The sequence below is a fragment of the Bison bison genome, unplaced genomic scaffold (assembly GCF_000754665.1).
Source record: "Bison bison bison isolate TAMUID 2011002044 unplaced genomic scaffold, Bison_UMD1.0 scf7180017864487, whole genome shotgun sequence".
NCBI classification, from domain to species: Eukaryota; Metazoa; Chordata; class Mammalia; order Artiodactyla; family Bovidae; genus Bison; species Bison bison.
This window is the reverse complement of record NW_011495047.1, coordinates 5,358,197-5,385,688: the sequence shown is the minus strand read 5'-3', so window position 1 is coordinate 5,385,688 and position 27,492 is coordinate 5,358,197. Positions and strand designations below refer to the sequence as shown.

The 27,492-nt window shown below is 42.6% G+C and overlaps 2 protein-coding genes across 3 annotated transcripts in view; one reads left to right on the top strand and one right to left on the bottom strand.

Annotated features, from left to right (window-relative positions):
• The window catches only part of RCAN2 (regulator of calcineurin 2), a 233,395-nt gene that overhangs the window by 23,290 nt on the left and 182,613 nt on the right, over positions 1 to 27,492 (bottom strand). For both annotated transcript variants that reach the window (XM_010863076.1, XM_010863077.1), the window contains exon 2: positions 289 to 462. In XM_010863076.1, coding sequence (XP_010861378.1) covers positions 289 to 462 — 174 coding nt within the window. The remainder of the gene's footprint in view (positions 1 to 288; positions 463 to 27,492) is intronic.
• The window catches only part of LOC105005268 (nucleosome assembly protein 1-like 1), a 21,568-nt gene continuing 13,971 nt past the window's right edge, over positions 19,896 to 27,492 (top strand). Inside the window, exon 1 of the mRNA XM_010863223.1 lies at positions 19,896 to 19,977. Coding sequence (XP_010861525.1) covers positions 19,896 to 19,977 — 82 coding nt within the window. The remainder of the gene's footprint in view (positions 19,978 to 27,492) is intronic.

Here is a 27,492-nt window from a genome sequence, read left to right as displayed (position 1 = left end):
TAGTGTAAGAAGTATGTCATCATCCCCATTTTACAGATGGGGAAACTGAGGCCCAGTGAGGTTATATAACTTGCCTAGATTAGAACCCAGGCTGTCGTGGGCACTCAGAGCCTGTTTTCTAAACCACTATGCTGTCCCGGCCTGGGAATCATGATATAAATTTATTTTTAGTGAACTAATCATAGTCTACAAAGCAATCTGAAAGTAGCAAGGGCCTCATTTACATTTTGAAAAGGTAAAAAGACAATGTAGGGCAGATGGAGTAACTCTGGAAAGGAATAATCTTACCTGGGCAAAGTAGAGTTTTAACTTTTTCCCTCTGAACTGGGTTTCATGAAGCTCTATCCTGGCTCGGGCTGCAGATTTGGGATTGCTGAAGTTTATTCGGACACGTCTGAAACTCTTAAACAGCTGGAACGTCACACAGTCATCGTAAGTCCGGAACAGACCCTCAAATTTCTCCTGATAAAAACAAACACAGAGAAAAATCCATTGATCACATATCTGGTACAATGCCAGATCTGACAAAAACAAATGAGCAAGTAAATAAATAGGCTCTTCCTAATATAAAAGTCAAACAGAACACTGTAACATATTTTTTTCACCTGTTGATCTGTTACCAGGTGTTAAACATCCACATGTTAAACATGTGGATTCTGTCATAGAGTTCATAATCTGGGTCCAGGGATTCATAGGAAATAAGTGAATGGAGTTGGAAATGCATGACAAACTGACAATTATGTTGAGTGTTTCAACACAGATGTGTGTGTTTCTGGGATGGGTATCATAACCGTCAAAGGTTCTCAAAGGAGTCCACTATCTCCAAAATATTAGATCTACTGAGTGAAGCGTGTGGTCGACATTGCTAGTGATCGTCAAGTTTGAGGACACTGTTCTTGCCTAAAAATATAAGAGCTCTGCTACTGCTGCTACTGCTGAGTCGCTTCAGTCGTGTCTGACTCTATGTGACCCCATAGACGGCAGCCCACCAGGCTCTCCCATCCCTGGGATTCTCCAGCCAAGAACACTGGAGTGGGTTGCCATTTCCTTCTCCAATGCATGAAAGTGAAAAGTGAAAGTGAAGTCGCTCAGTTGTGTCCGACTCTTAGCGACCCCATGGACTGCAGCCTACTAGGCTCCTCCGTCCATGGGATTTTCCAGGCAAGAGTACTGGAGTGGGGTGCCATTGCCTTCTCCAATATAAGAGCTCACATGACCCCAAACACTAACACTTTTCTACTAGTCAGGCAGTGCCATGTGATTAGTTCTGGCCAATGAAATGGGTACAGAGGCAGGAAAGCCCTTTAGAAAATTTGCAGCCTCTTTCCCTGAAGATGCCATGTGCTCCAGACGGTAGGAGAGTCAGAATAGGATTCTCCTCAGCCCGGGTTCCTGAGTGGCTCTGTGGGGCAGAAACACCTTCTTCCCAAATCCCACCCCACATAGCTGACCTTGCCTCAACAAAGGAAATGAACTCTCTACTGTATTAAACTGAGATTTGTGAATTAGTTTATTCCTGCAGAACCACCAAGCCTATCACAAAGCAATAATTAAAAATTTTCGGTTTGATACAAACTTCAATTCAACTGAACAAATATCTATTCAATGCTTACTTTGTACAAAGGATAGTCTCTGAGTTTTAGGAGGATACAGAAGTGAGAATCATTTTGTTCCAACTCTCAATGATCTAATAATCTAGGTGACAGGCAGGCAGACACAAATAAGAGAACACCCATAAGACATTAAAGGAAAACTAAAAAAAAAATATATGAACACCATCTATCTGGTTCCTCTTAGCTTCAAAAAAAAGATTATTATGAGAAACAAAAACAGTGCATGTTAAGATACTCTGTGTTCTTAATGGAGAAATAGCCACTAAGGAAATAACTTGTATTTTAAAAAATGGTTGATTCTTTCATTTCTACCGTAAAGGATATTTTGTCATAAGGGTGAGTTCAAGTAGGAATGAAGATCATGAAAGATTAATACGGCAAGATTCACTGCATTTGCATTTGTAAGGGACCTAAGAGATAATTAACTCAGCCTTTCCCTTCTCAACTCCATCATTTTACAAATCAGGACCCTGAGGTGTGAAGAGATGAGGACCTGCCCATGGTCACACAGGCTGTTGCTGGCAGAGCCAGAACCAGAATACAGAGATGCTTTCAATTACATCAGTAATTACCCTGCTAGATTCCTGCATTAATAAAAGCAAGAGATGGAGAGCAATAAGCTACCCCAGGCTCTTGTGTGACCACATCTAAGAGAATCGACAAGGTGATGTAAGGTGAGAGAACCACTGCCCTCCGAAGCTGCATGGGAAGAGGGACTCGGATGTCCGGCAAGGTCTTCCTGCCTCTTGCACAACCAAGTGAACTGGTCTCAGACCCTCAAGACCAAGGCTTGTGATCCTTCCAAAGGCTGCTGCCCATTTCTGAGATTCTCCATTGTGTTGCCGACCATGATTGCATTTGTGCTAAGTTGCTTCAGTTGTCTGACTCTTTGTGACCCTGTAGACTGTAGCTCACCAGGCTCCTGTGTCCATGGATTTTCCAGGCAAGAACACTGGAGTGGGTTGCCATGCTCTCCTCCTGGGGATCTTCCTGACCCAGGGATTGAACCTGTGTCTCCTGTGACTCCTGCACTGCAGGTGGATTCTTTATCACTGAGTCTCGGGGGAAGCCCATGGCCCACCACAGTCCCTCTCATTTTGACTCATGTCTGTATAGTTGTTCTCTTTTTTTGCATGCATGTATTAGCTTTTTGTTTGTTTGTTTGTTTAGATATAAGGATGTTTGTTGAAACACGGCCATGGCAATTTTTTTTAAAAAAGAATTTGAATGTCATGAATGGGGAAACTTTATTTTAAAGTATTTTTTTCACATTATTTAAATTGAATAAAAGAGTTTTTACATTCTGTCGTGCTTTACAATTTTCAGAAGTTTCACACAGATGATTTCATGTAATGCCATTATACTCCTTTTCAAAACAACTTTATTTTTTTTTCCAGTCTCATGACATTTGTGGAGATATTTGAGGGGTTCTCTCTTCCCTTTTCAGGCTCTGTTCTTACTCTTCTTTCTCTAGCAAGAACAAAATGGAAATCTTTCCTTGTTTGTTCCTTGGGTAGTTTTTATTCTCCAATCTCAACCCTTGGGATGAGCCAACTCCCAGGCTGGGGGGCCTCAGTCACGAGTCCCAGGGGGCTTTCTTTTGATTTATTTATTTATAAAGTCTTTAAAATTTTTATTGACTTATTTATTGACTGTGCTGTATCTTCATTGCTGTGCGGGCTTTTCTCTAGTTGCAGCGAGCAGGGGCTACTCTATAATTGCAGTGCTCAGGCTTCTTATTGCAGTGGCTTCTCCTGTTGGTGAGCACGGGCTTGGCTCAGTCAGTTTCGGTTTCCGGGCTCTAGAGCACACGATCAATAGTTGTTGTGTACAGGTTTAGTTGCTCAGCAGGGTGTGGGATGGTCCTGGACCAGGCATCGAACCAGTGTCTCCTGCATTGGCAGGTGGATTCTTCACCACTGACCCAGCAGGGAAGCCTCCCCAGGGGGCTTTTTAAGGCATTTCCCCCACCACCACCACCCAACTACTGTGTCTTCCTGAACAAGTATCCTGGTGAATAAAATGCTTTCTGGTTCCTTGCAAGAGGAAACAGTCTCACCAGGCAAAATCCAAGATGGCGGTTTGATTAATTTGAGACTTTTCAGGAAAGGAAGGAATTAAATTGAAAGCTTTTATCTCTATCTTTTAGGACAAAATCTGTAGGTCGTCTTTGTGGCTCTAGGAGTTTCTAGACTGGAAACTCCAGTCTAGGAGTTTCCTTCCTATCCTGCCCCTACCCTCACCCCCAAGCTAGGACCTCAACATAGGTGTTAAGACCAACCTTGAATGGGGAGATGTTTTTTCCTTGGAGTCTAATTCTTTACTTTTTGTTTTATATATCTTTTTTATGCTTCACACCTCAGCTGTTTGGCCTCAAGAGCCTGAATTAGGAGGAAGGAATGGAGGAGGCCAGGCTTCAGGCTTAGGGCAGGGGTGACATGAATATCAGATGTTAGTGATGACTCAATTGTTTTCTCCACTACTTCTCCAAAGAGGGCTCCAGGCAGCAAGCTGGAGATGGGAGGTGACAGAAGGTTCTTTGTTATGTCTTGTTTTGGGCTTAGACCAAAAACAAAAGGAAGTCTTCCACCAGACCTGGGGTGTGTCCCAGAGCTCAGAGACCAGGGTTTTCACTGGGCCATCTGGAGCCCACTTCTACAATGATAATAATAATAAGCAACCAACATTCACTTGGCTTGTCCACTCTGCACAGGTCTTTTGAGCACTTGCAGTGTCGAGGGTGACAATTGGCCAAGCGTTGGGAATTTGCTGGTCATCTCTATTTCTCTCCACTGGTGACATGACAAGCATTTCATTTGCTAAGGCAGCAGGACGCCAGACCAAACTGGTGAGAGGCAGGTCCAACTCAGTGAAGGTGCCAGGTGTATCCTTAGGCAAAGCGGTGACTTGATCAGCGCAAGTCCCGGGGGTCCTCCACCTGCTTTTACAGCAAATCGTCTATGGCTTTGATGCCCAGGTTCCCACCAGGGACACGGTAATATTTTTCTGTCCTCTGGCTGCCGGTTTCTTCCAGCCTGGTACCCCACAAACCCAACAAATTCATTTCCTCAACAATTAATCTTGTTTTAGCCACTGGTTTGCATAAAGCTCTATAGCAGTGATCTCAAACTCTAGTTTCTGGACTTCTTCACACACATAAATAAATGATAGAGGATCCTAAAGAACTGAGGTTTTATTTTTCAGTTTATTTTATTGAAGTATACTTGATTTATAGCGGTGTGTTAATTTTTGCTGTGCAGCAAAGTGATTCAGTTATACATATATATACATATGTATATATATACACATTCTTATTCATATCCTTTTCCATTATGGTTTATTTAGGATATTGAATACAGTTTCTTGTGCTGTACAATAGGACCTTGTTTTGTATCCATTCTATGTATAAGAGTTTCTTGTTTGTGCTTAGTCTTTCCATCATGTCCGACTCTTTGAGACCCTATGGCAGCCCAGCAGGTTCCGCTGTCCATGGAACTTTTCAGGAAAGAATCCTGGGGTCAGTTCCCATTTCCTCCTCCAGGGGATCCTCCCAACCCAGAGACTGAACTTGTGTCTCCTGGGGCTTTTGCATTGCAGGTGGATTCTTTACACATTGAGCCACCGGGGAAGCCCATATAATAGTTTGCAACCTGTTAATCCTAAACTCCCAATCCATGCCTCCCTAGTGCAGCTTAGAGCATCCTAAAACATTTTCTCAAGTCACCCATTGTATTTTCATACACCACAGAATGACTTTAAATGGACATCCCATTTCATTATTCAGATTATTTAAAAGGCATGTGCTCAAGAATCAAGACTGATAAAAATTAACAACTTTTATGGCTTCATCAAGGACATTCTGAAGTAAAATTGGTGTTTTTATTTATTGCACTCCTTTTCCTTTTTTAAATAAAAACTTTGAGTGTGTAGTTGTGAAGAATACAAATACCAATAGTATAGTTCAATGCCACTGCATTGATTCACACCAAAGTACCAGCAGTTTTATCCACATTTGCTTTTGCACCATGGGTGTAAGTGTCAACGTGGCTGAAGAAGCAAATAATGTCTTTAGTATTATTATTATTAAAATATTAATAGTTTTGGTCTCATGGGATATGGTCTTGGGAACTCCCAGGAGTCCATAGACCACCCTTTGAGAGCTGCTATACAATAGGTCTAGTGAGACTCTTAAGGGTACATGATGGAGGTCAAAGGATGGTCTGCCTCCTTTTGAATGATGCCCTGGGGATATGTGTTGTCAAGAGTAATCTAGGATTTGGTACAAGGAGGATGTTGAGGAGTTATTTTAGAACACAAATTGTACTCTCAGGAAAATTAACAAGGAGCTCTAGAGAAGAAAGTGAGAGAGGATAGGAGAAGGAGCTTGTAGGAAAAGAAGGACCAGGGATGAAGAGTGGAGCTGGATGGGACATGAACATGGGGGAGGATGCTGTGTCAACGGCGGGTATTCTGACTAATGTACACCCTTAGCAGGGTAGACGAGATAACCAGCAAGGAAGGGTGCGGTAGCTGGTAGGACCATGTAGGTCTGGGCTGCTTGGGGTCCAAAGAATAATTTGGTATTTTTACCCTCATCAATTTTTATCAGCTTCATTCTTTATGTAACAAGAACTACAAAGTGCACATAAAGACATTCCAGGCAGTATGCCTGAAAGTTGTGAAAGTGACTGCTTATAGAGAATGTAGACCCACACAAACTCAGGTCTTATTTGAAATCAAATAATTCTATGGTTTCAAATATGAACACTTTGGAATTTAAAATTTTCTACCTTTAAATGTAATTGCTTTTCTTGAGTGGTCTGGACAGTGCTGAGACAAGTGCAGATGAATTGCTACCACTGGAACCATTTATTCCTTTGCCTAGAGAATTCCACTGCAATTTTCCTTTAATCTTCTTATTTCATCTCTGTTATAATTACTCCTTTATTTATTAAGTGCGCCCTACATTATAAAAGATTCTAACATGGCTTATAAAGACATGGAAGAATGAAATAAAATGAAATGGAAATTGAATAGAGAAAAAGAAGAAAACAAGAGTAGAAAGATAAAGCCAAAAAGGAGGACTCTTCAGAAAAAGTGAAAAGCTTCTCATCTGGTCTTGATTATCTGCCATGGGTGGGCCAACGTTTTGCCTCTGATTTTTCTCAAAGTTGACATGATATGGTCATCCTCATCAGTTATGCAATTCTCAGGGCCAATGAGGCAAAGTTGAGGCTAGCCCGAAAACCAGGCAGAAAGATCTGCCCATGGTCCTCATACAGAAGCTCTGATGATATACAGAATATCTACGTAACATCTGCTGCCCTTAGATATTATAGAACACAGACCAAGTAGCAGGCGATCTGTTAATAGTTTCCAATCAAAATGGAAGCAACAATTATTTTTTAAATCAACAGCTTTTAACAGAGTCCCCAAAGACTTAGGAAGTGATCAATAGATTCTACTTAATTATTTTGTAAACTATTAGAACGCTGAAATATTACCTTCAGTTTAATTCTAAACTGAATTAACAGACAGCCTATAGATAACTGAATAAACAGATAGCCTATAGATAAACAATATCATATAATATATCATCTCATTAAATCCTCACTAACGGCCCCTTTGTGGAAGAGTTGGAATTACTATTATCCTGAGTAACATATGAAAGCCAAAGAAGTGAATGACCTTTGCAGAATCACCTAACTAGTTAGCAAAAAACAGAGCAAGTATGCTCAAGTTGTTTATACTACAGCTATATCATGGATGATATGCAAACAAGTGAGGAGTCTGAAAAACCAGAATGAGAAAACCAGCTTTCCTTGTCCATCCAGAAGAACAGTCTTGACCTTGAAAACATGGCTGCCAGAGAAATCCAATGATACTTCTATCTGCTTTCCAAACGATGCTTTTTATACCTTTATATAATTTTTCAGTTTTCTCACTTATGATCCCTTTGGGTATAAATTATCTTCATAAGAATTCAGCTTCCCTCAAAACCACAAGGCTCTCGTCTGTCAGGTAATACCTCCCAGAAACTGCCAAAGTGAAATAATTCATTTAGGTTTATCACCTCTCAATGGATGCCCCGGATGAGCCCTGTGCAAATCCCATGTTTAAGGATCATACTGGATTTTATAGGCTGCTCAGGAGAGCCTCCTGTCAAAAGGACTGTTACTGTAAATCTTCTGTAATGCAGACTCCTTATGTGAGAGGCATAACCAGGCTTGCTTGGAGGAATTGTTTTTCATCTGGATTTTAACCTGTCAGGATTCCTTAGGCCAGGCAGACTTGTGCTAAATCATGCTTTGTTCCCTTTGTGATTCTGATATTACCAAAATAAAAAAAAATCACTGCAAAAGGAGGCTCTCAACCCTTCCTTGCTGATAAAAGAAGTGGACAGACCTCATGTCACATAGAAGCTCAAAAATAGTTCACAAAGCCTTGATCCTTTTCCAATGGAGTCCTTGTGAGAAACAAAGACCTAAAACTCAGATCCAGACTCCAAAAGGAGCTGCTCTGTCCTAAAACCTCATGGATTCATCACCTCTTTAGGCAGAATGCTTTCTGTGGCCTGTGTTGGTTCTGTTCTTTGATTCCCAACAGCAATCCTAAAGTTCACAGAGACTGGATAACACTGCCATTTGAGCATCCATTTTTACTCCTCTTTTTGTTTTTTAATTTTAAATGTGAGAGCAAGGAGATCAAGCCAGTCAGTCCTAAAAGAAATCAACCTTGAGTATTCATTGGAAGGACTGATGCTGAAGCTGAAGCTCCAATACTTTGGCCACCTGATGTGAACAGCCGACTCATCGGAAAAAAGACCCTGATGCTGGGAAAGATTGAAGGTGGGAGGAGAAGATGGTGACAGAGGATGAGATGGTTGGATGGCATCACTGACTCAATGGACATGAGTTTAAGCAAACTCCAGGAGATAGTGAAGTACAGGGAAGCCTGGCGTGTTGCAATCCATGGGGTTGCAAAGAGTTGAACATGACTGAGAAACTGAACAACCACTTTTTAAAAAAATTTTGAGGCCATGCCACATGGCACGTGGGACCTGTTCCCTGACCAGGGATCAAACCCACATCCCTTGCACTAGAGGCCCAGGGTCTTAACTACTGGACCACCAGAGAAGTCCCCATTTGTACTCCTCTTTAGTTAAGAAAGTCTCTGTGTCTCTGCTTCCAAGCTGCCATCTATGCATTTAGAACCAGAAAAACAAAGGTCCTCAATTGCCTCCAAAACTAAGAAATTATACAAGGGCTAGAAACTGGATTGACCTTGGAACAGGGGTGAGTCTAAGTATTGTGCAGTCTGAAGTTTATACAACTTGGGAAGCCCTTTTGAAGCAAAATAATGCAAAATTAGGCACCAACTTGGAATTTGTTTTTTAGGATGAGAGCAAAAACTAAATTCATAACCAATAACTTTTGCAAAATTTACAAACTATAGGTAACCATGGGAACATGTTACAGGGCCCTACCAGGGACCTGGTAGAGACCCATGCAAATGAGGGCCCTAAAGCTGCAACTTCATTCATTTCCCAGGAAGTAGGACCAAGAGAATGACAAGTCTCCTGGGCCATCACCAAGTCGTCAGGAGTCTAGTTTTGCAGAACAGCTAAAACAAGTATAATGCTTATGTAACTCTGGGCTGATGACGTTCATTTCCCTAAATGTTTGAATCACCAGGATGAGAGCCAAGAAAATCGAATCTACAAAGTTTTAGCCCATGTCTCATATTATAGATGACTGCTTTCCTGCTGCACTCGAATTCATTTGGTATATACCCAAGATGGAGACCTGAGGAGGAGGAACAAGGAAAGGGGTTGCTTAGACCCTGTCCTGCAGCTGCTCAGTAAGGGGTGGTAAGAGGGCTTCCTTGATGGTTCAGATGATAAAGAATCTGCCTGCAATGCAGGAGACCAGGATTTGATCCCTGTGTTGGGACGATCCCCTGGAGAAGGGAATGGTTACCCACAAGAGAATGGCTACTCACTCTAGTATTCTTGCCTGCAGAAGTCCATGAACAGAGGAGCTTGACAGGCTACAGTCCATGGGATTGCAAAGAGTTGGCCACGACTGAGTGACTAACACACATAAGTGCTAGATGGGGGGACCAAGAGAGGAGCCTACAGCTGGCACTGTCTGCATGCTTAGGACCCTTGAACAGCGACTGCCCTACACCAGCTGGGTGAGTAAGACCCTCCCAGCACCTGATTGCAGGGCTTGTTCTAGTGGGTCTCACTGTCCCATCAGTGAGACCAGGGGATTACGGAGTCTGGCTGTGCCCAGCAAGATACCATTTGTGGGTGTCTGCATGCTTCCCTCCAGCCCCAGGACACGGGTAAGCCGTCCAAGGGGTCTCTGAACCCTACTATAGCTGTAGGGACTAGCGGGGAGGACCACCCTCACCTGTACTAGGGATGGAGAGGGAGTGGACCAGGCAAACTAGACCTCTGAGAGTCTGGTTAGGAGCACAGAGCTCTGTTCCATGCCCCAAAGTTGTTCATCTCTATTTGGTTATAAACAGGAAGGAAGCATGTGACAGTCCTTTTACAGACCCTACATTTCAGTTTACAATTTCAGTGGCTGCCTTAGTTCAGGGCATTTGCTGAGAGCTAACGACTGCTACATCCTTCTCTGGGCCAGTAACTCCTCTGATCTGTAATCTGCAAGAACGCACATGGCTGTCCTCAGCTCTGATTAGATCCAGGCTTTAATTGCGCATGCGTCATTGATAAACTGCACCACCCCCTTTACATCTTACCCAGTCATGCAGGGCTTCCCTGGTGGCTCAGACAGTAAAGAATCTGCCTGCAATGCAGGAGATCATGTTCCATCCCTGGGTCGGAAAGATGCCCTGGAGAAGGGAATGGCAACCCACTCTAGTATTCTTGCCTGGAGACTCCCATGGACAGAGGAACCTGGCAGGCTACAGTCCATAAGGTCACAAAAAGTCGGACACCACTGAGTGACTAACACAATGACAATCATGTAGGAGGACAGAAATTGCATTTCAGTTAATTTACATATTGATTTATCTGTTAGAAACTGACAAAGAGAGGCAATATAAAGCCATGTTATTAGAATAGACTCTAGACCCACCCATACTCCTTAGTTCAAGTCCCAGGTCTAGGATTTGTGCAACCTTAAGCAATTTATTTACCCAACACTTCAATTTTTTTATCTGCAAAATGGGATAACAGCAGAATCTACCTTAGAGGGCTGCTTTAAGCATGAAGTACATTAATATATTTAAATCACTGAGCATGATAAATTTATTCAAGTTATTATGAAGATAAACAATGCTTTGTTTATATGTTTATATTTGGCCCCCTGGCTCTAGCTGTACAAATATCCTTATATCTAAATCCAAGTATTTAAATATATCTATGCCAACATCTATCTATATTTAGACCTATACTTGTACCTGTAACTAATCCTTAAAAGATTAAGAGCAATTATAGGAATGCCCAGAGTGATATCTCATATAAAATTAAGTCTAATTATACTAACATGATTTTATTGATGTTATTATCTACTTAAAATGTAAACCCCAATTAACCATCAAGATTTCTTTCTTGGCTGCTAAGCTTTAAAGGTTTCCTTAAAAAAAACAAAAACAGCTTGCTAAATTAAATAATTCTAAGGAGGAAATCAACTGGGTAATTGCTTTCAATCTTTCCCTTTGAGGATCCCACACCATCCACAGGGGCTGGGGCTCAGAGAGGGAGCAATAAATCGCAGAGATGCCAGCCCCTACTGGAAATGTCTGAAGCTCAGATGAATAGGAAATTTGTTAAGCCACTCCCATCTGTCTCTTTTCACCTGTCCCAATGTGCTTCAACTTCCTTTTAGACAAATCCATCTCCAGACCCTAATTCCTATGTTCAACTCTTTTCTGCACATTTCCTTTGGGATATTCAATAGATGCCTTAAAGGTCATGACTCTAAAGTTACATTCTTTTTTTTAAAAATTTTATTTTATTTTTAAACTTTACCTAATTGCATTAGTTTTGCCAAATATCAAAATGAATCCGCCACAGGTATACATGTGTTCCCCATCCTGAACCCTCCTCCCTCCTCCCTCCCCATACCATCCCTCTGGGTCATCCCAGTAAAGCTACATTCTTTGAAGAGGAGGGGGGCACCTAGAAATCTGCTTCTCCTATCTCTCAACAAATAGACCACATCCACTCAGTTGCTCTAGCCAGGAAGATGAATGTCATCCTGGTCTTCCCCCTCTCCCTTACCCCACCAGTCAGCCTGTGTTCCAGCATCTACTCTTCATCCTCATCAATTCCCTGGCTCACCACAGCTCTCCTGTTAGTTGCTAGTTTCAGGGTGATCACCTTTGAATAGGTTTCCCTGATGGCTCAGTGGGTAAAGAAACTGCCTGCAATGCAAGAGACACAAAAGATACAGGTTCGATCCCTGGGACAAGAAGATGCCATGGAGAAGGAAATAGCAACCCACTCCAGCATTCTTGTCTGAAAAATCCCATGGAGAGAGGAGGCTTGTGGGTTGCAGTCCCAAGGATCACAGAGTTGGACACAACTGGGCGATTAAGCGCACACACACACTCCCTGGAATCAATCTTGAAAGTCTACTGCAAGACAGATCTTTCTGAAAGAAAAAATTCTGATGATATAGCTCTTCCATGTGGAGAAGGCAATGGCACCCCACTCCAGTACTCTTGCCTGGAAAATTCCATGGATGGAGGAGCCTGGTAGGCTCCAGTCCATGGGGTAGCTAAGAGTCGGGCACGACTGAGCGACTTCGCTTTCATTTTTCACTTTCATGCATTGGAGAAGGAAATGGCAGCCCACTCCAGGGTTCTTGCCTGGAGAATCCCAGGGACAGAGGAGCCTGGTGGGCTGCCCTCTATGGGGTCGCACAGAGTCGGACACGACTGAGGTGACTTAGCAGCAGCAGCAGCTCTTCCATGAAATCCTTCAGTGGCTTCACATAGCTTCTAGAACACAGCATGGCTTAGCAATGAAAGGCTCTTTATAAAATGGCTATCACCCGCACATCTCACATTCTACCCTTTCCCTCATCTGTCCCCTATACTCCAGCCAAACTTCCACTTACAGATTCCTAAAGGCAGGCTATTCTGAATTTCCAAGTTGTCTCTCACTTCTTCCTGTGACACCGTTTTCCATCAGATAACTTCTCTCTTTTTTGCCTTTATTATTTTTCCAGTTGTATAGAGATATAGTTGACATATCATGTAAGTTTAAGGTGGGGCTTCCCTGGTGGCTCGGCGGTAAAGAATCAGCCTAGCAATGCAGGACATGGGGTCAGAGCCTGAAGAGCTATAGTCCACAGAGTCGCAAAGAATCAGACACGACTGAAGTGATTTAGCGTGCATGTATGCATATGTTTAAGGTATACAATATATGATTTGATAGGTGGATAGATGGATAGATGATGCATAGATTGATAGATGGATGGCAATAGATGTGATTGCCATCCATCACCTCACATAGTTATACATTTTTTTTTCTTGTGATGAGAACTTTTAAGATGTATTCTCTTAGCAATTTTCAAATACACAATGCACTGTTGATGGCTATGGTTATCATGCTGTATATTCCATCCCCATCGGATAACTTCAAATTGTCTCTCAAACCCAAGCTTGGGTCTCATGTGAGAAATCCCTCCTGAATTCTACTGAAGTTTACACAGCCTCCCACGGTGCTCCCCAACAGTTATCTAGTCAGTGAGGAGAGGTGCTCTCTCATGAACGAAACTATAAGAATTTCAAGGATAGGAATGGTTCATGCTTAGTTCTGTGTTCTTTGCTCATATATTCATTATTGAGTGCCAACTACATATTAATACCATGCAGGGTACCTACACTATGGGAAGTGCTCGTGTGATAATGAAATGAACAAAGCAATGTGAATAGAACCATCCACCCCTCCCTCACCCACTATCTTTTGGTGAGGTTTTTCTTCTCTTCAAAGCTACCTTCAAATAAAATCAACAGATAGGTACTGAACACATGGATTAAATCCTCCACATTAAATGTAACAGGGAAGCCCACTTCAAATTCTAACATTTCTGAAGTCTTTCTTGACCTCTTCCCCTGACACAGCCTTCCTCCATCTAAGTTTAATCCTTTGGTTATTTAAAACACTCTGAATTTCTTATCAAAATAACATGTCATCAAAGAGTGTGTGTGTGCACGGAAAAAGGGAAGAGGTCAAGAAAGACTTCAGGGAGGAAACAGTAAATGAAAGATGGAGACGCTTCCCTGGTGTCTCAGTGATAAATAACCCGCCTGCCAGTGCAGGAGACATGGGTTGGATCCCTGATGTGGGTAGACCCTACATGCCACGGAGCAACTAAATCACGTGTCACAACTACTGAGCCTGCGCTTCGGAAGCGCACACGTCCTAGAGCCCGCGGTCCGCAAGAGAAACCACTGCCACGAGAAACCCAAGCGCCGAACCAGAGAGTAACCCCCGCTCGCGGCAACTAGAGAAAAGCCTGTGCGGCAGTGAAGACCCAGCGCAGCCAAAAATAAAATAATAAATAAGTAAAATCAATTAAAAAACTTAAAACCATTTTTTAAAAGAAAGAAAGATGGATAGAATTTTGATGTGTGGAAATGAGGTGGTAGGAGACTTCAGAAGAAGCTTTCAGTTCCAGGCAAGAGCAGCATTTTCAAAGGACTTATATATTCCTATTAATCTGATACCATCTCTAAGAAAAGGGATATGGGGACACCAAGGAACAAGAGGATAAACATAATAGTCCTAAGCCACATTTCCCTGGGCGTGGCCTTACTGCCCATTCACAGCTGTTGTTAATTACTAACAGAATTGTAGAAAAATGTAAAACAAATGAGAATTTTTTGGAGATTTTTTTTTCTTATTTCAGGGATCAGTTCTTACATGTTTCTTATGACATATATTTTTCTAGCAGTCTGCTCCACTGAATACATTTCGTTTGAACTCTAAACTAGAGGTCATGAGGCGCACTGAGCCAAACTGAACAACGTGCTCACCAGCTCCAACACCAATCCAGCAAATGGTCCCTTTTGAGAACTCCGCATGGTGCTGCAGTTGAAAGAGGGAGGGAACGTGCTTCTAGAAATAAGCACATTGTAAAAATTAAAAAGAAACAAGCAGTGTCCTCTCTTCTCAAGATTAAATGAAGCCTCTGTTAATACTGGGCTGTCAATCAATAATTGATGAGGACATTTTTAGTATGTTTAATGTTAAATGAAAGGGCTAACTCCTAAATATGTTCCATATCACATTTTTCTGAAGACAGGCAATTTCAAATTAAATTCATTCATTTTGCCATTTGGCATATGATCAAAGCAAGTTTTTCAAAGGCAGCATGGTATGCTTATTTGTCTCCTGAAATTGAGATGGTATTTGCATTGTTTTGAGATGCAGATATGAGCAAGTTTTTATGACTGTATCTTTAAATCTAGAAAGAAAACGTACAGTTTGTTATGCTCCTAATGGTCTTCCTCTGTCTTCCTTCTCCTCCTCTCAAATATACCTTTTCTATCTTATTTAGCTTCTGTTCTCTCTGTGCTTTGCATAAACACGTTATAAAAACCTTACATAAAATGAAATCTCTCATGTTCAAATTCCTTGAGATTTCAAACTACAATGATTGTTTCAACCCATTACAGATTTGGGACACAAGACACCTAAAAAAAGCCTTTTGGAAGCGGGTAGTCAACACTGCAGCTAACAGGACTGCTGTTATGCACAGTGGCTAAATCTTATGTGGCAGCAGATAAGGACTGCAGCGATGGATGCATAAGGTTTGAATGTTTTTGATGTGCCAAGCCCTTCCTAAGACCCTTCCATATGATAACAGATTTCAATCTCAGAATAAACATATGAGACAGTTTACGGGCTCATAAATGGGCTGAAAGAGATTCAACTATTTGCCTAATGCAGTCGGCTGGCCAATAACAGAATGCAGATTTAATCTTGGTATTGGAGCCTTAGGTTTAACCTCCAGGCTGCCCCCACCTACGGCTGAGAGAAGCTGTGTTGCTGTGACTTCATCCCTTTCCTGCATCTCACCCAAGGAGATGGACCCATCTTTTGTGTTCAGTGAGTTTTGCTCCTCTCTATTTCACAGGCCAGCAGTGGTGTGAAGAATTCTTGTGTAATCCTAGAGAAAATGGTTGGATCCTGAGAAAATGCTTCTCCTGTCAAAAGGATGAGAGCTTCACATGGGCATTTCAGATGAGAAGTATCCACAAACTGAACTATAGCGATGAATGATGAAACAACCATGTCTCTTCCAAATCGAATAACATTTGTGTGTGTGTTACATTCAAATGTGCAGGATTGTTGAACATAAGCCTGATTTAGGGTCAAAACTTTTGCCAACCAAGAAGGAGGGTTTGGCTGAGAATTCCTTTTCCCCCATGTGGTAGAAAGGTTGGGAAGAAATGGAAAAGCTGAATGAAGTCAGTAAAGTGTCTTCATTGTCCACTGTAACTAGGATTGCTAGACAACGTGCTGTTGAATCTGGGAGGGGGGGTGCTACTGGTTAGGCTGTGACCTTAGGACTGTCCTGGGCACCCTGGATATTTGGTCACCAACTGGTTGGTCCCCTAAATAACTGATTCCAAAACGGTGGTCCTCGGCTCATTAGAAGGACATGACTGTCCTCCTGATGGGTGAATCCTGTCCAAATGTGCAAGCATTCTCAGCAGGTTTTAACAACAAATCATGCATATTCCTTAGATTTTTTTTTAATCTAGGAGAGAGTTCCAGAATAAATTTATAAAGTTTAATTACTAAAATCCATAAATGAGTTTATAAAAGGATTCTAGATTAGGTACAGTTAGCCCTCAGTATCCATGATTTTGCATGTACAGATTTAATCAACTACAGATTGGAAATGATAATATTAATTTAAAAAACCAATTCTGGAAAGTTCCAAAATGCAAAACTTGAATTTGCTGTGCTCTGGCAACTATTTATAACATTTATATTGTATTGCACAACATTTACATTGCATTAGGTATTATAAGTAGTCGAAGGAAAAACTGGACTCCAAGAAGAACAAGAATGATTTCCATGGAGTTGAATGAACTGATGAGTAAGATGCTAAAGTGTATGACTTCTTGACTAAAACAGGATTGACTGAGGAAGCGAGGGGATGGGGAAAGGGTGGCAAACTTAGGAGGTCAGGGTGAATATATACACATAACTATACGAAAGATAACAAGGAGATGTGTGTAGGCTGGAATCCCTGGTGGCTCAGGTGGCAAAGAATCTGCCTGCAATGCAGGAGGCCCTAGGTTTGATACCTGGATTGGGAAGATCCCCTGAAGAAGAGAATGGCTGTGTAGGTTCTGTGCAAACACCATGCCATTTTATATGAGCGACTTGAGAATCCATGGATTTTGACATACATAGGGGTCAAGGAACCAAATCCCCATGGATACTGAGGGATGACTGTACTCAACAAAAAACCTGGCTGCTGCACAATTCTTAATATTACTGCATATGAGCACATGGAAAACTGGAATTCCTGTACCTCCCAGCAATAATAATCACGGCTATCATTTAGCAGGCCTCCCTAAGTGCAGACACTATTCTAAGTGCTATATGTCATCATCCTGACAATTCAACGCATGGACCACAAACCAGCAGCTGAAGCAGCCTTGAGGGCTTATTGTCCTGTGAGCATGATCTCAGGCCCTAAGCCCATAGACCTACTGGTTCATAATCTGCATTTCAACCAGATTCTCAGATGATTAGTTTCCCTTTAAAGCTTGATAAGTACCGATTAGAAGACACAGGTTGGACCATTTGAGACTCAAGAGCTTCCTGACTAAGTGCATAAACTGATGCATATAATTGTGCTACTGGGAATTACCAGTGCCGTCCTTGGGTATTAGTGGTTTTCAATTCTTTATATTAACTAATACATTATTAGAATCACACTTAGCAATTACTCATGTTGGTGGCTTTGTTCTTACAATAACCAAATTGTTTTCACTTGTTCTTTTTTTTTTTCCACTGGGTTCCTTTCTTACTACAAAGAAGAGACCCATCAGATAGATGGGGCATTGTGTTGAAGGGTCCCATGAACAAAGGGATTACAGCAATATTTAGAATCAAGAATCTCCTGATATATTTTGACCTTGTGAATGATGCCAGCTTTGAAAACTCTGAAGCTATTCAGAGATGTAGTGCTAGAAGTCAGATATTCCCTAGGAAAAACAAGTCTGCAATGCTAATTATTTTTCAGAAATACTCAAATGTAAATTTCATCCCAATTTTCCATTTCATAAAACCAAGGCCAAGAGAAGTTAAGTGATTCATTCAAAAGTTACGGGCAAGTGATGGTAATGAGAGGTCTCTAATTCACATCTGTTTGCCAAGTTCTATCTCTGAACCATATTGTAACTGGAAAGGATTACTGTTATTCTCTTTAGAAAGTAACATGGTCATGGTAGACCAGTTGAAAAAATATATACAAACGTACAGGATAAAACAACTCCATTATCAAAGATAACCACTGTTAACATTATTATTAAATAAAGGCATTGCATTTATCAATTTTATTTAATCAGAAAAAAAGATTTAATGAAAACTAAAAATACTGTTGACTTTCAGGAAAAAGTTTTCTCCAAAACAAGAAATATTAATCTCCTAAAGGACTCTTCTAAAGTTTTAAATGAAAAGTCTTAAGAAAAATAGATTTATGTTTCCAGGTATAAAATCTAAGTCATCTGTCTTATGAAAATCAGAAGATGCTGCTGATATCTAAACAAAAAATGTTAAGTCTCTGTTATTTAATTTAAAAAAGAACCCAAGCTTACTGCAAAAATCGTGTGCATGTGTACTAAGTCGCTTCAGTCGTGTCTGCTTCTTTGTGACCCCATGGACTATAGCTCGCCAGGCTCCTCTGACCATGGGATTCTCCAGGCAAGAATACTAGAGTGGGTTGCCATGCCCTCCTCCAGGGGATCTTTCTGACCCAGAGGTTGAACCTGTGTCTCCTGTGGCTTCTGAATTGCAAGAAGATTCCTTACCACTGAGCCACCGGGAAAGCCCTAAGAAAATCATAGAAAACTGCAAATTTGTAAAATATCACATAAAAGTAACAAAAGCAAGCCTTGGTGGGGAAAAATACAGCAGCATAGGAAAGGAGGTAACTGCCACGGTATGTACAATGAGCATAACATAAATTGACCAGAACTATTCATGAGACTCCTAACTCTCCTAATGGTTCAATTTCCTGACCTGGGAGGTTTGGATTTGCTGTTTTATTAACACAAAGCACGATTTTATTTACTTAATCAATGGTACACATTTTTGCTTGTTTCACAGAATTATCCCTATCTCCTTTTTTCTTCCATTTAGAATTTCTAAATGCCTTTCTATTTTTATTGAAGAGAAGAGACATAAGCCTTTATTTCATTAGTAACAGCACAAAAATTGTACTTCCAGCTTCCTAATTATACAATTTGCGTTATCATATAAAATGTCTTCTTTAAGTCATTCATCACAGAACCCTCTGAAATGTTGGTCCATTTTCAACTGGTTAAGTTTTAGAGCTGTTGTATTACAATGGTCAAAACAAAATTTCGTTTCAGTCTTGGGCCATTTCTACTGTTTTTTGTATCCCCCTCTTTCTTGGAGTACATTTTCTGTTATGTGGGAAAACATCTTTGAGTATACCTCCTTCCAGAGTGATGGCAAACACCCTGAGTCACTGCATTGTCAGATATGTGTATATTTTGCCATCAAACTAGGTTGATAGACTGAAAAAAGGCTTCAAAAGATCATATGGCAATAATAGGGGGCAGGGTGGCCTTTCAGAAGTATCCCTACTTCAGGACCTTGTGTTTCTTGGAGCAGTCATTGGATGAGAGCCATCCCTAGTGGAGGGCCCTTGGTGAGGTGACTCCTATTGTGCGTGTTTGTGTGTGTGTGTGTGTGTGTGTGTGTGTGTGTGTATGTGTGTGTTTGCATGCTCACTCAGTTGTGTCTAACTCTTTGAGATGACCCCATGGGCTGTAGCCTGCCAGGCTCCTTTATCCATGGAATTTTCCAGGCAAGAATGCTGGAGTGGGTTACTCTTTCCTTCTCCAGGGGATCTTCCCAACCCAGGCATCAGACTCATGTCTCCTCTGTCTCATGCATTGGCAGGCAGATTCTTTACCACTGCACCACTTGGGAAGCCATCCCATTCTCCTCGGCCAAAGCTCTTCTCTCCTGGGGACTTAGTTGATACGTCTAGCTGCCAAGACTCCAGAGACTGAGAAAGCATGGATCAGGCATGCCAGAAGGACACAGAGGACTTCGAGGGTGCCTGGCTGGCTTCGGGACACAGAAGCTGGCAGGAGTCAAGTGAGTGCAGGACCCCAGGACAAGCCACCAGAGCGATTGTGTCCTCTGTGTCACAGGGTCACTTGAGTTCCCCCAGGCTTAGCTCTGCCATCCCCTGAAATTGCAACAACCCTCAAGAAACCATATAAGGTGGATTCTATGCTTTATGGAATGATTATTCTCCCACAGGTTTCTCCTGGGAGCAAATGCTGAGGCTGAGAGCACAGATAGGGGCCCCACCCCAGCCTAGGTGGCTGCCCAATGGAGCCAGCACTGTTTCGCCTGGCCAGCCAGCATGATGCTCAGCGAGAGGGCGCACCTTGGAAGTCCGTGACCACCGCAGCCATCCCTGCATACGCCTCCCCTGCCCATGGGGTCGCCTCTACCTACCGCCTTCCAGAAGATTTCTGATGTGCTCCTGACACTTCCCACTATTGCCAGTGCCACAGACTGCTGCTTCTCATTACATTTCATTCCTGCCATTTCAGAGACATTTTGGCAGACAGAGGAGTTAAACACTTTCTCCGTCTCGTTATTTTGAGCCAAAAGCGCACCAGGGACTTCTTGCTGAGATTCTATTAGGTTGAAGCACATGGAATTGCATTTTGTCAGGGTTAAAACCCATCGAATATTGGCACTTTCTTGTGGTTCAATCTGACTGACAGTCCAACAGACACTGGATAAACCAGATAAACCAAGGAATACCTTCGTCACTCTCTTTAGAGAAATAACATGAATCATCAATGTTTTAAAAAGGTATCTTTTTGTTTCATTCATTCATTCTTCAACTTCAAGGAATTTATAATGGATTCCAATGTCAGACGCTGTGCTGGACATTTTCTCCTTGGTCATTTATTTCTACAACTCTGCTGGCGTGCAGGTGCTCTGGCCGGTGAATGAGGACAACACTGGTGTCTGTGGAGGGCGTCCTGGCATGGGGAATAGACTGACTCAGATGCTCAGGGACTCAGGGCACACTGCGTGGTAAATGGCTGCGTGTGAGGGGGGGTCCAAGGCAGAGGTGCAGAAACTGGGACAGCCGCCTGTTGGGCGCCCAGGTGTGTGGTGGCATTGACTACAGTGATAAACCAGCCTCACTCCCTCTTGACCTCTGAGGAGGCACTGCCTACCTCCTAGTGCAGTGTCTGTTCCATCCACTAAAAAAAAAATGCCCTTTTGCTTTCAACAGTGGTGCTGTCAAGAACAGAATTCCAGCCTCAGCCACCTTTTCTACCCTTCCCTTCACTTGAGGCGAGGCTCACTAGAACGGATCTCATGGACGGTTGAGACTTGGATGAATTAGAAGACGAATGCTCTGAGAAGAAAGCAAGCTGTCCTCCAAATAGGCAGCATGAAGGTCCAGAGCCTTGAATTTGAAGGAATGTGGACACATTTTGTGCCAAGAGGTGAATCTGAGCACATTGCTTACATCCCTCTACATCAAGAAGGAATGTGTTCCCAGAAAGTATTAATACAAGATGGAGTCAAGGTCAACAGGGCAGGTTTCCGCCATGTTTAACCAGGGTGCTCCGGAAGAGAGGGATGTTGACTCTGAGGGTTGCGACAATGCTGGCCAGGACTTTGCTCAGGGGCAATGTGCTCACCATGATCTGGAGAATTCCCCCTGCTCTGCTCACCAAGCTATCCTCGGGTTGTCCATTCCTGCAGAGGAATTCCCTCAGGCTCTCCGAGGATGGGCTCTGGACTCAGCCTGAGCTTCACCTCACCTGTGATGTATACTGAGCAGCTGAGTGTGGTGGGCTCCCTTCTCTGGTGGCTCTATTGATCCTCCAATCCTGGTATTCATGCCCTGTGTGATCCCCTTCCCTGAGTCCAGGTTGGATGCTGGCATTTGCTTTAGGAATAGAAATGGCAAGAGTGATGGGATGGCACTTCTGAGACTGCTTTACCAAAAGTTGTGCCTTCCATGATTTTCTCTCCCCAGCTCTCCTCACTGGCTTGCTCTGAGGAAGCAAGCTGCCATGTTAGGAGCTGTTCTCTGGAGAGCCCTACCATCCAACAGCCAGAGAGGAACTGAAGCTCTCAGTCCAATAGCCTATGAAGAACTGGATCCTGGAAACAAATACTAAGTGGGCTTAGAAGAGCTTCCTTCCCCAGTCAAGCCTTCAGAGGAGACTGCAGCTCTAGCCAACATGGTGACTGCAGCCCCAGGAGAGTCCCTGCATGGAGGACTCAGCTAAGCCTTGCCTGGATTCCTGACTCTTACACATGATGAAATAAACTAGGGGGTAATTTGCTACTATATTTGTCAGGATTCTTCAGAGAAACAGAGCCAACAGGATGTGTGTATGTGTGTGTGTGTGTATATACGTGTGTGTGTATGCTCAGTCATGTCCAGCTCTTTGTGACCCTATGGACTAGTCTGCCAGGCTCCTCTGTCTGTGGGATTCTCCAGGCAAGAATACTGGAGTGGATTGCCATTCCCTTCTTCAAGGAATCTTCCCAACCCAGGGATTGAACCTGCGTCTCCTGCACTTCCTGCATTGGCGGTATATTCTTTACCACTGACCCACCTGGGAACCCACTCTGTATATACCTCCATATATACATATGCATAGATTATATACATCAACAGATATAAATAGGATCATAAATATCTCATAAACATTAAGGTGTTTTTTCCTTACAAAGTGCAGAGATGATATTAATCAAAACAGACAGCTGAATGGTTGGGTCCATCAAGGACATGAACGTTTGCTCTAAATGTACTGCGGCCGTTGTGCTAATCACCATCATCTCCTCTTTAGAGAGTAGAAAGTGAGTGGCAGAAGGCAAAAAAAATCATGAGTTGTGTGTTTCTTTTGTGACCAAGCCTAATGAATGCATTTGGTTCTTTGGGCAAAGTTGGCCTGTCGTCAGCTCTGTGAAAGGCTGGATGCACAAAATGATGATAAAGATGATGACGAGAGTTTTGACTCAACGGGATGCAGCACGGAGGCTTCCTGTGGATTTTGCAGCAAACAAAATGTGGGCCGTGATTATTTTATCACTTACTCCCCAGCAGCATTTTAGCTGTCTTCCTGTTTCTGATGCCAAGATTAACCAAGAGTTCAGTTCAGACAAGAAGCTGTTCGACCTGCAGACTTCTGATTATACAAACAAAGCATTTGGAATGTTGGTTTTATTTACTGATTGACTGATGGCTTCTTTTTTTGCATCTCATTACCCTACTCAGGTAGCTACATGTGGGCCATATACTCCCTCAACTGGGGAAGCAAAAAACAAAGAGGTCAGATTCTCAGCTTTTGAGTTCAGAAGCTGAGGTCCAGATGCTAATATAAAATATTCAAAAGAATATTTGCAGAGTCAATTGTTTCTGTCCAAGGAGATAAAAATTCTCTAGACTATAGACAGAGAATTGGAAAGAACAACGCATGGTAGGTTGATGTGGGCTCAGAGTAGGGGCACTGACATCCAGCTCTGATCTAGGTCAGAGGGTCCAGTGGGCAGGTAGAATTCTGGGATTCCCAAGTGTGTTTAGAGGCCTGCAGTAGACAGCATCTGTGCCTCATTTCCTGCAGGGAGGGGTGTCTAGGAAAGCAGCAAGGCCCTAGCATCCCTCCCACACATATCCTATTTTGTACAGAAACCAAAGAGTGGATAGACCAGTCAATCCTAAAGGAAATCAACTGTGAATATTCTTTGGAAGGACTTATGCTGAAGCCGAAGCTCCAATATTTTGGCCACCTGATGCAAAGAGCCAACTCATTAGAAAAGACCCTGATGCTAGGCAAGATTGAAGACAAAAGCAGACGAGAGCAGGAGAGGATGAGATGGTTAGATAGCATTACCGACTCAGTGGACGTGAAGTTGAGCAAACTCCAGGAGACAGTGAAGGACAGGGGAGCCTGGCGTGCTGCAGCCCACGAGGTCTGAAGAGTCAGATACGACTGAAAGACTGAACAGCAACAAGAACAACATGTAGAGTGGACACAGTTGGGTGGCTGTCCAGGCAGAGAGGGTCCAAGACAGCCCCGGTGGATTTCCCATTCCTCTAGAGTCACAAAAGAGCTTCCAATGCTTTGGGGGCTTTTTCCAAAAAAAGTGCAGAGGTAGACAGGGAGGGCAGGAGACCCAAGGACCCACTCTGTAGTTCGGACAAGAAGAATCGAGAGTAACCTCAGAGACTTTCACAGCGGAGAAGATGGTAATCAGGGAATTCACGCCAGGAAAGATGGACGCAGATGACTGGGGATCAGCAGCCTGAGGGGACAGCAGTGGATGTCGCTCGTCTAAATTTAAACAAGGCTACCCTCACTCCCAGCCACCATATTGGAAGACTGTGACAATGTGTAGGGTTTTCAATTCCTCACCAGTTTAGAGGGGATCTGAATTGACTGAGAAAACTTTGCAGTGACTACAAGAAAAGCCAGAAATGGCTAAGATTACGTGCTGTTTTTTCAAATTTTCTACTTTTACTTTTTTTTTTTTTTTATTTCTACCTTCCTCAGATAACTTTTTTTTAAGGCTGAAATGCGAGGCCTGTGGAATCTTAATTCTCTGACTAGGGGTCAAACCTGTGCCCCCTGCAGTAGAAGTGCAGAATCCTAATAACTGGACCAACAGGGAATTCCCAGATTACATTTTGACAATCAGTACACCTGGGTTTTACAGTAGATGTCATCTTGGCTACCAAAAATAAAGGGCACTGTTTCTCTGGTATCTTTGAGTCTATGGGCCATGAAGTCTAGACCTTCTCTCCCCTCTGGAGCTCATGGTAAGAATGTAATCACAAAGCAAAACAATTGGTGAGATTGCCAAGATTGCACTTGGCTCCATCATCTTCTCACAAACACAGACCTCCTCTAAGCCATCAGATGGCACACATAATCACTGTTATTCTTTTAATAGCTGGTCACTAACAGTCATGACTGCTTTCTTGTTAGCTTTGTATAAGCATCACCTACTTTGGAATTCCTAAGAAATAAAAGCTGTTTGGTTGTCAGAGGCCAGGGATGACACAGCACTTAAGGAATGGCCAGAGAACCCTCACTTTGCTACACAGCTATGGAGACACAGGCTCTTCCCCACATTCGCTCTTAGAGCCTGGTTCCTTTCTCACACTTTACCCATGCCAATGACACATGCAAAATGGTAAAATCGGATTAGAGTTTCCTAAAATATAAAAGATGTTCCACAAACGTAACAACAGTGGAAGAACATTCGCTATGAGTTCATCTCCAACTTAGTGAGCTGGTTTCTTTTCCCAAACAAAGTTTTCAAGTGAAAAAAATATAAGGTCAAGGTTTGATATATAGAATTCCACTGCATATTTTGTGTGCCGTGCGGGGCCAAGTCGCTTCGGTTGTGTCTGACTCTTGGTGACCCTATGGATGTAACCCACCAGGTTCCTTTGTCCAAGGGATTCTCCAGGCAAGAATACTGGAGTGAGTTGCCACGCCCTTCTGCAGGGCATCGTCCCAACTCAGGGACAGGACCCGTGTCTCTCATGTCTCCTGCATTGTTGGCAGGCGGATTCTTTACCACTAGTGCCACCTGGAAAGCCCTACTGGATATCTTAATGTATTGTAAAGAGTCCCTAAACATTCAGCCCAGAGCTTGTAACAATCTGCTTTCAGCTATGATGTCCAACAGTGCCTGTCATAGGACATATCCGCCATAATACAATTTTTAAGGAGAGACAAACAACTGTCATAACTGTGGCCGCAAGTATATGAGGTGTGGTCACAGCTAGGGGCTCTGTGGCCCCAGGATTTACCATTCCTCCATCAACAGAGGCATCCATGAGACTGATCCATCGACCTCAGTCAAAGGTAGGATGTGTTTATACCCAAGTCACAATCAGTCCGCCCCTCTCTAGGATCGTATGAGCTACACACAGTCTCTCCCATGAAATGCTGCTTTGGGGGGACACTTGAAAACTGAAAGCCTGTTTGTGTTTGAAAGAAGCCATCCCAAACGCTCATAAATAATTTAAATGACAGTCACCCTTTTTCACAGCTCAAGCCTGGGAGTTGAAATTGCACTGAAAGCTCTCTGAACTGCATTAAGTCATCCCTTTGCCTGGGCATCAGCTATAGTTCATTTCAGCTTGCTGGAGCCTTTGCTTCCCAGGTGAGTTGACTAGAGCAGCCAGTGGGAACGTGACTTTGTGAGCTGGATGGGGACAGGGGTGGTTGAACGTTAAAGAGGAGGTGCATGGCAACCTCTCACAGACACCTGGGCCAACTCCCCCTGAAACTGGATGAGAGCTTCATGAAGTTCTTCAGCTGATACCATCAGTACCACCAGGCCCTTTTGTGAAAATGGAACACAAATGAAATGCGCTGAGACTGAAAGGCCCTGCCTGGGGGAGCAAAGAGGAAACAGTTTTGTTCTATCAAAAAAAAAAAAAAGAAAGAAAGGAAAAGAAAAACAATTTAGAATGGTGGTTGAAAAAAAAAGAAAGGTCAGCAAAACCATCCTGTTCCGTTGACTTTCCGTTTCTCAAGTTTTTTACTGTTTCCTTCGTGGAAAGTGTTTATTTTCTGTTTGTATATCCATCTCTGGTGTATCTCAATGGGTTCAGATTTCCACATGGTTATTTACTCAGATCTGGTAAACTTTTCTATGATGAAGTCCAGTGTTCTGAGTGAAATACCACTTTTGGTATAAATCATTCTTCCATAGGAGGGGGAATGACTTTTTCTATAGGTAGACAACTATAGAATTTAATATCCAAACTGGGACATTGTTCAGGATCATAGGGAGTGCTAATAATTGTGCTAAGAAGACTGGGTAAGTCGAGATGTGTGGTCACTCAACCTCTGGATCACAAGGAACAGTTTAAAAAAAAAAAATCACTTTCTCCAAAATGGACAATGACCTTGTGCCCAGAATGCTCACCCAATTCACTTTTTCCACCTTCTCTCTAGAAAGTAGCTTTTAATTGTGTTTCATGTTTTATTTCTCAGTGACCAGTGAGGAAGTCTTGAAGAATAGAGCCATAAAGAAAGCAAAGCTTGGAGATGTTGGATTTGAAGTGAGTGTTTCCTTACAGCTTCTGGTTCTAAACACTAACTTCTTTTCTGAGTTGTAGAGTATTTCCACCTCTGGAAGCAATCAGATCAATAAATGCTTTTTTTTTTATTATCTTTTATGTAACCTATCAAGAATGCCTTTTAAAAATATGTAATGTAATAGTTTATCATTGGAGAAGGAAATGGCAACCCACTCCAGTATTCTTGCTTAGAGAATTCCATGGATAGAAGAGCCTAGTGAGCTACAGTCCACAGGGTCACAAAGAGTTGAACATGACTGAGCAACTAACACACACATGTTTTATTGTCAATAGAGAAAGAACAGCCCCCCTTTTTCTCCATATATTTTAAAATTTATGCTAGAGGGGGGCACAGATGGAACAGTGTGATGAACTGAATGTGTCCCTTTAAAATTCATAGGTGGAAATCCTATTCCCCAATGTGATGGTGTTAGGAAGCAGGGTCTTAGGAAGGTGACTGGGTCATAAGAGTGGAGCCCTCATGAATGAGATTAGCGCCTTTATAAAGAAGGCCG